The sequence below is a fragment of the Gopherus evgoodei genome, chromosome 9 (assembly GCF_007399415.2).
Source record: "Gopherus evgoodei ecotype Sinaloan lineage chromosome 9, rGopEvg1_v1.p, whole genome shotgun sequence".
Classification (NCBI taxonomy): Eukaryota; Metazoa; Chordata; order Testudines; family Testudinidae; genus Gopherus; species Gopherus evgoodei.
In genome coordinates, this window is record NC_044330.1 from 91,581,092 (window position 1) to 91,590,353 (window position 9,262).

At 40.8% G+C, this 9,262-nt stretch overlaps 1 protein-coding gene across 1 annotated transcript in view; it reads left to right on the forward strand.

The window, feature by feature from the left end:
- Positions 1-4,693, forward strand: part of LOC115657700 (synaptotagmin-like protein 4) — a 67,888-nt gene extending 63,195 nt beyond the window's left edge. Inside the window, exon 17 of the mRNA XM_030575793.1 lies at positions 595-4,693. Coding sequence (XP_030431653.1) covers positions 595-740 — 146 coding nt within the window. The 3' untranslated portion in view covers positions 741-4,693. The remainder of the gene's footprint in view (positions 1-594) is intronic.
- Positions 4,694-9,262: the final 4,569 nt, after the last annotated feature.

The window sequence follows — 9,262 nt, forward strand, 5'->3', positions numbered from 1 at the left end:
CCACATGTATGCATTCTTAGGTCTTAGGAGTCAATTAAAGTAGGACTGTTAAAGATGTAACAGTATCCTTTCTACAAAATGTTCATTAAGCATTGGTGTTAATACACATTTAACAACACCAAAAGGTTTTCAACAGCCTGATTAAAAAATCCCTTCTCTTATTAGCGCTTTCAGTCTTTTGAAACCTTGTGATACCATCATTTCACTAGTGCTTCCAAGGCAGACGAGCGATGACTTGCTGGTCTAAAACAGGCAAAAACAAACAAACAAACAAACACACACACACACACACACACACACACACACACACACACACACACACACACACACACACACACACACACACACACACACACACACACTCCATGCCTAATATAACATTGCGTTTAAGGGACGTCTGACTTTGGGCACTTATATTGGCTTTGGCCTGACATTCACAGTCTCAGCAGTGGAACAATAAGTGTTCAGGGTGCTCAGTACTCCTCTGGATTGGACCCCCAATGAAGGACTAGATTACATTTAAATATTTTTGCATGTAATAGAAACCTCTTCTGCAGCTCTTGCCATGATCACCTCCTCCTTGTTCTTTCTAAGGCACTAGCTATGGCATCTCCGTGGACTGGATGGACTCCACGCAGGAGGAAGTGGCCTTTTGGCAGGAAATGATGTCAGCCTCCAGTGAATGGATTGAAGGATCACTGCCGCTGCGCTCACTGGCAGGGAGGAGGAAACTGAAATGAAACTTCTGTCGTACAATTAAAACTATGAGCATATTCATTAGAATTTGGAAGCTCCCTGTGACCAGGAAATGGAGCCTCTCCCCTACCTGCAGAGGTGTCAGGTTAATTAGATAATGATTGCATTGTGCTTTAAAGATGGTAGGTGCTAAGTGATTTTAATCCCCCCATAGAGGATTTAGAAGATGCTAAGATCAAGCATAGCATCAGTTTAGCAAGAGGCCAATGGTTACTTTTGTTAATCATTTATATGCTCTATCTTAGATTTCATTAGACTCTCAGTACATTAGCAGGGAAGAAGTGTAAATTTTTTTTTATACAGGGTTTATTTTGTTACTGGATTTTGTGCTGTTTTTCTGTGCAGTGAGACAGTTGTAAAAAAGCTGCAGCTTGGCATTATCCATGTTCCCTTTCAAGTGGTACGCTTCATACCGGATGCAGGATTGCAAGCATCATCTCAAAATGGAACTTTTCCATCTGTCACTGATAATGTGGCTATGACTCAGAGGAAAAATCCAGTTTAGATTGCTTTGAGATCCAAGGTGAACCTGCAGAAAGAGGACTGTTTGGAGCAGACAATGTAGCAACATGACTAAGATATCAGAGAAGAATTCAATAAATTTAATTCCATACTGTTTTTTTATTTGGAAACAAGGAATGATGGTCTTTCAGCTAATGTACCAGCCCAGGACTCAGTAGATACAGGTTCTATTCCCAACCCTGCCACAAACTTCCTCTGTGATCTTGCGCAAGTCACTTACTTAAAGGAAAACTGCAGTGGAATATAAATTAGTTTGCACTCTGCCAAATACAAAATATGATTAAATCACTGCTGGGCCAAATCAGTTCTTTCAAATACCTTGTGTACATAAAACATGTATGAAATTAAGATGTGTAGCAAACAAGCAGTCTTTCTGTCAGACATATAAGGTGTATCAAGAAAGATCAAAACTGCAGCCAAGGAGAGGAGGGAGATTTTTGGACCTGATGGGAAAAGTAAGTATTCCATGACTGTACATACTGAACCAAAGTAACAAGTTACATAGTAAAAAGATCTGGTGAAATATTCCACTGCTCCCTGTACCTCTGGCTATTTCTTTGATCTTCCTTCCTTTCTCTTGACTGATGACAACAAGTTGCAGTCTGTGTTGGTGTTATCATTAAATAGCAGCTTTTAGGAATTTTGCATCTATCCAGTCATTTCAATAGAGATTTTGCAACAATTTTAAATGCAGCTTTGTAATTTCCTCTTTAAATGTACATATTCTGATTAAATAGAATGATTTCCCTCAGGTACCAAATGATCTCCTTATACCTGTCGTTAGTATGGCCTGAGTAATGATATATACAAAATAAAATAGAGGCAATGCCACACTAAACAGAATCATACTTGCCTCGTCCAGAGTGGTTACTCTTGGAGAAATTTCTGCTCTAGATATCTGGCCTTTAATAGCAATTTGCAAGGCTGAGTCGAGCTGGTTTGAGAAATGTGGAGGGAAATCATGAAAACAGTTGAAGTTTGTTTACCTTTTGAAGGGTTCGAAACTGATTCCTTTTTTTGGTTTTGTGGATTTCTTAATTTCCCATTTTTTTAATTATTTGTTTACCAAAGCACCTGTCTTAGATTACCACAGACTTTCAATTTACCAAAAAATAGGTCATAAGTGATAGAGAACATTTTTATTAATATCAAGACACTTTTTTTTCACAAACCCTGAAAAGTTAAGTTGATGTAGGTAGCCTTTTCATTAAATTCATTTTAGTAAAACAAAAGTTCAAAAGTTAATGTTAGAAAAATGTTGGCCAACTGTAGGGTTGAAGCACTAAGAAATAGCCCATAGGAAAACAAGATCAAATGAAGAGAAAGAGATACTAAAGATTGTCTGAGTTGCAATCTGGTTCACTTCACTCACACAAATTATCCCATTGACTGTCTCTGAAGTGTAAACAAAAGGAGCTAGATTGGCCCCATGGTTGGGATTGGCTCAATTTAAAATCTTAACTTTACTACCCTGAGTAGCCTTGTTGGCTTCAATGAAGTTACTCAGAGTGGATTCAAATACTTTTACATTGAGTAATGCTTTACTCCATGGATAGTGCTATCAAAATTGAGAAGATTACTCCTTGGCTAACGTGCTACTAAACCCGAGTATGAAAATCTGGCCTATAACATACTGATTTTCTGCTTACATAGGAGCAGATTCTGATACTCTTACTGTTTGAATAGTACCACTGACTTCTGTGGGACTATCTGTGGAGTGAAGTGCTATTTATTGTGAATAATGGGTATCAGCATTTTGGGCCATAATGTAAATACATACTTTATTTTTCCTTTCAGTAATTTACAGTATTTGTACATTTGTGATGAATGTGCCAAAACCGCTGTTAACACACACATGAACTTTTCAAATTACTCTTTAAATATTTATTTCATATTAGCATTAGCTCTACACCTAAGATTCAGTTCTTTCCTAATATGGTGCCAACAAAGTGAAATAATCATTGTTATAGGACCAAGTTCATCTCTGGTGTCGAAGTTTGGATGAGTTTGGCCCAAGATATTGTGATCTATATATTTTTGTTTTGTTTTAAGGTTGCATTGGTTTTTGGGGGGGTGTTTTTGTTTTTTTGTTTTTGTAAATTAAGCTCGGATTGATTTCAGAAGCTTTTGTATTTATTAGCACATCAGCTTAAAAGATTACACAGCCAAGTATAATACAGTAGTAGCATAGTCATGTGTAATGTAGGAGGCCATATCTGCTTCACTTAATAAAACGAAAGCACTTTATCAGCAAAAATGCAAGGCACTTTGTCACATGTTAGTGTCCTACATAGGAGTGGAGGAACCTGTAGCAAATAAAAGGTTAATAGCCATTGGTATGTGTCTTACATTGACATTTGTAATCTGTGAATTCAACCTGTAAGTGGTAAAGTATCTAAATGTTATAGGCTGCTAACATGTTAACATGTGCTGCAGATTAATTTGGAAATAACAGACCAAAAGGCTTCGGACTGTATTTATTATTTTTTTGTATGATGGACTAAACAAACTCCCTTCAAGAGACTGGGCTTTTCTTATACATAGTAAATATATTTAGGTCCATAATTCCCCTGGATATAAACATGCAACTTCGTTGAAGTCACGTGTGTCTTTGCATGCAGCTGAAACTGAAGTTATGGTCCTTAGGGCTAGATCCTGCAACCCCCAGTTACTGGTGGGGCACAAGTAATCCTATAGTCCAGAGTAGGCCTATGTGTGTGGGTTACAGGATCTGGCCCTTTTTTAAATGAAAGTTAATATCTTGACTAGAGCTGGGCAAATTCTGCAGGAAAATCTCCCCATGACCATTCTGCATTCCTGAAAGAATGTGCTTTACTTGTGCTCATGCCTCTTTCATATCTGCTTTTTGCAGATATCTTGTGAGTGAATTTACAGGCAGAAGTGTTTTGCTCAAGTAGCAAATTTTAAATTCACCAATCGCAAGATGTGCAGAGGAAGCCAGATTATAAGAAGTTTTGCTCCTCCAGTCAGGAAACAAGTACACCATGTGACCTGTGTCTAATCAGACCTGCTCAGATTGTTAATCAACTACTTGGAACATACAGCTCATGAACAATCTTTGGACAGATTACCAGCAATAATTCGGTGAATAATCTTGAAGAGTATTCAAGGAATCACTTTCTGTACTTGGATAGGAAAACATTTGTTGAGTAAAGTATTTGCCCAGCTCTAATCTTGACCAAGACAGAGAAAAGCAAAACTGATTTTACTGTGAAGCTTATAAACTGAAGAGAGAAATATTTACTAGACTCCCAACAACATAAATCTATGTAATAAGATGTATTTCAAAGAAGAAATACTGTATTTTGTGGGCTGGTTAAATAAACCAAAAGGAATTTGTAAAACTGACCTCTGTGTGTGAAACAAAATCAATAAACCACACTTCAGTGCCTGATAAGTGTTTATTCAGTGTAGTTCTTAGTTACTAACATCTCCCCTATTTATTTACATTTTTCCCATCTCTAAAATATGTTAGTCATGTTTGGTTTTTGCAGGGGGATTGTTCCCTGTCTGTGTTGTTCACAGTGATGACAAGAAGCTTGTCAGAAACACGCTGGGTCACTCGTTAAAATGTCACACTAAAATATATTTGCAGACATTGTAAGGTAGGGGAAGTGTATGTTACACTCAACATCAACCATTGGGCATGAAGATTGCCATTGCAGAGCAGCACCTGTTCGCACTGCAGTTAGTTCTATTTCATGAATGCCAGAAAAAAGCACTAGAAGACAATTAGATCAGTGTAACAGAGATCTGGATTTTGACCCTTTCCTGCCAACTTTCAGATGCAGGGTTTTGACAGTGAGCTTGATTCTGGATCTTAGGGCAAGTAGCTCCATTGATGTTTACACCAGCATAAGGTCAGGCCGAACACAGTAACAATTTCTGCTTCAAAAGTACCAAGCAGGCAAAATCCTACTGAATGATGGAGCCTTTTCTGAAACAGAGATTCCATCTGTATGGGGTCTGGGCTCCTCCATGATGTGCTCTTATATGTCTAGAAAACATCAGGCCTCAGGGGCCTTGCCTGATGAAATTCATCCTAGGGTACTTAAGGAATTAACTGAAGCAATCTTGGCACCATTAGCAATTATCTTTGAGAACTTTTGGAGGTGCTAGAGGACTGGAGAAGGGCAAACCTAGTACTTATCTTTAAAAAGGGGAACAAAGAGAACCCGGGAAATCATAGACCAGTAAGCCTAACTTCAGTACCAGGAAAAGATAGGAGAGCAAATAATTGAACAATCAATTGCTAAGCACCTAGAGGATAATTGAGTTACAAGGAATAGCCAGCATGCCTTAGTCAAAAACAAACCTTGCTAAACCAACCTAATTTCCCTTTTTCGACAAGGCTACTGGCTGAGTGGATTGAGGGGGAAGGAGTAGATGTGATCATCTTGGTTTTAGTAAGGTTTTGATACAGTCCCACAGGCCATTTTCATAAGCAAACAAGGGAAATGTGCTCTAAATTAAATTACTATAACGTGGGTGCACAATTTATTGGCAGATCGTTCTCAAAGACCAGTTCTCAATAGTTCACTCTCAAACTGGGAGGGTGTATATAGTGGGATCTTTCAGGGATCAGTCCTGGGTCTGCTATTCGTTCAATATGTCCATTAATGACTTGAATGAGAGAGAGGAGAATATGCTTATAAAACTTGCAAATGACACCAAGGTGGGAGGGGGTTGCAAGCACTTTGGGGAACAGGATTAGCACTCAAAACAACCTTGACAAATTGGAGAACTGGTCTGAAATCAACAAGATGAAATTCAACACAGACAAATGCCAAGAACTATGCTTAGGAAGGAAAAATCACGTGCACAATTAGAACTTGGGGAATAACTGACTAGGCAAAGCAAGATCTGGGGGTTAGAGTGGATCACAGATTGAATAGGAGTCTTCAATGTGATACAGCTGCAAAAAAGGCTAATCTCATTGTGGGGTGTATTAATAGGAGTGTTGCATGTAAGACATGGGATGTAATTGTCCCGCTCTCCTCAGCACAGTGTCAGCTGGAGTATTGTGTCTAATTCTGCATGCAACACTTTAGGAAAGATAACAGTCATCAAATGTGCTGAAGGGTGTTATAAAGGGGATGGGGATTGATTGGTCTCCATGTCCACTGCAGATAGGACAAAAAGTAATGAGGTTAATCTACAGCCAGGGAAATTTAGGGTAGACAATAGGAAAAGCTTTCTAACAGTAGGGGTAGTTAAGCTGTGAAATAGGCGCCCAAGGGAAGTTGTGGAATCCCCAACACTGGAAATTTTTTAGAACAGGTTGGACATACACCTGTGATGGATGGTTTAGGATCACTTGGTTCTGCCACATTGCAGAAGATTAGACTTGATGACCTTGCAAGGTCCCTTCCCACTCTCCATGTCTATGATTCCATACTGTGCACATTCCCATAAACAATATGAGCAGATTCTTATTCCCCTCCTCACCTCACTCCACGAACAGTCCCCCTGAAGCCAGGGGATGGCTAGGGTATATGTTGTTAACCAATATTAAGGTATATCTAGCTGTCCCTTGGTAAATAGTAACGATTAATAATTGACCTGGGGAGAAGAGATGCCAGAGAGAGCTGCATACATCTGACCTCTCAGCTTGGCTACTCATATTGCTACAAGGTTTGTCATGCTTCTCATTTCCCCTTTCAGTCAATCCTGATTATTCTCCCATGCATGTTTCTCAGATCACAGCCAGCCCCATAGGAAGTATTGTAGCTCACAGATTTAGCACAGCATTTCTCAAGCCAAGCATGCTCCTCCACCCTTCCCCAGCACAAATGAGTATTTACTGCTTGTCAGAGCCTTGGGTTAACTACCAAACCAACCAGGGAGCTAGGCAGAACTGGAGTCCTAGGGAGGAAAAACCACCCATGGAGGATGGAGATGTGATCTCATTACTCTGCTGATGGGCACAGGCCGGGCCTGGCAGAGCTCCTGAGTTGGCTGGTACAGCAGATTTGTTTAATATCCCTGGGTCACATCCTTTTTTGGCTTCTATTCAATGTTCAGGCAGGTGAACTTCTCCCTGGATTCAACTGGTAAAATCTAACCAGAGTATGGGTGGCAGGTGCCCAGCAAAGATGAACATTTGGAACAAGACAAGCAGGGATTCTGCTGGGCACCCTCCCATCCCACCAGCACCGCAGAACCATGGGCTGAGGGCCTGAATCAGTCCACTGAGGCTAATGGAAGCTTTGCCATGGACCGTAGTGGGCAGCGGATCAGTCTCTGAGCTCGGCTTAGCACTGTTGCACGTGTATCAGGAGGTTAGGAGCCTAAACAATAAGCCAAGCAATAAGGGCCCAATCCTGGGAGGTGCTGAGTTTCTGCCATTCCTAATAAAGTCAGGATCAGGCCCTAAGGGGGGGGCGGGGTCAACATTTATTATTTGGTGCCTCTTCATGCTACCACAATACAATCAGGTTAATCAAAAATGTAACAAAGGCTCACGTCTATGCCGGCTTACTTGGCACATCTGCAATCTATGGCACAGCCATTGAGCTGGGCAATGGGTTTAAATAAGCAGGCAAATATTGTCTTATTATTAAACCAGAAAGGTGCACAGCTGGCTCTGCCATGCCTTCATGGCAATGAATGCTCTCTCATGGGTCAGAATTAGGCTTACTCGCTGTGTTTTAATGGCCTGTCTAAAGGCACAAGGTGGGAGAGCAAAGTACAAAGCTCTGCTGGCTAAACCTAAAGGCATTTTTTTTTTCAGGCCTTCTGTTGGAATTCATTATTTACAACGCCGTTTGTAAAATGGAAACACATTAATACACACAGCCACAAAACCCCCAATACTATGTCGAACCAAGTAGCTGAGCTTCCAATAAAAATGTAACTGATGGAATAATCATGTGTTGTGTGTAGGCTCAGCCCAGGATTTCAAAACACAGGCCAGCTGCATTGTTCTCCCATTCACAGTGCATTGCAACCCTGCCATTGGCTTCAGTTGCACAAAATCAGACTCTGTACATGCAGCATCCCTAAGCTGACCTTGCAGGCTGCCAGCAAGCCAAAGTAGTGTTCCAGCTCTAAACAAGTGATTGATGGCAAGTCTCAAAGGGGAAACCATGGAACCATTTTCTAAAGAGCTAAAGGCAGGCTGCACAGAGAAAACTTGCTGCACCCTCCCCGCCCTTCATTATTAATTTTTCCTGATGTATGGGGCTGCGTTTATGTATGAAGAGATCCTGTGTGCTCACGGGAAAGACCTGCAGGGCTACAAGGGCATAATATTCCTGACAGAGGTTGTGCTCTGCTCAGTAATCTGAGTTTTAGCTGGCCAGCTGGAATCCTTGAATGGGAAAACTGCCACATAGACCAATCAGCCTGTATGCCCTTTTGAACATACTCTGAAATAAGGGACCCGCCCTCACACCTGCAATACACTGAGCAACGGTTGTTAATTCATTTTTCAGGGACATCTGTGTTTTGCTAGGGAGCCTGGGGCTCTTTTTGAGAAAACATACAGTGAGGCCTTCCTTTATTTGACTAATAGGGCTAGACTAAAACGTACGCTGCACTCTGTATGGCAGGGCACCATACAATAAGTTATAGCACTTTAACAAGAGCCAGCGCGTTATACCTGTCCTGGGACGAGATGAGCCCTTCAGGCTCCAGGGCTGTCACTCTGGCACCTTTAACCATCATAAAATGCTCTTTATTAAAAAAAACAACCAGTAAGTTTAGTGGAGTCTGTGGGCTCAATTCTCAGTTGCTTTAGGGCTCCCTTGTACCATTGTCTTCATACTTCTCAGTAAAGGCCTTGCAAACTGTTGGTGTCGTCGAAATAATAATCCTCTTAACATCATCCTGCTGCTTCTGGCTTTCACAATAGGATGCAACAGTTGGCGTGTCTTGTGTACGAACATTTGCCGGTCTGTCAGTACTGTAATCGGTCTTGGAGTCACAGCTGCCAGGATGTGTCTAATTTAACAGGGGATTT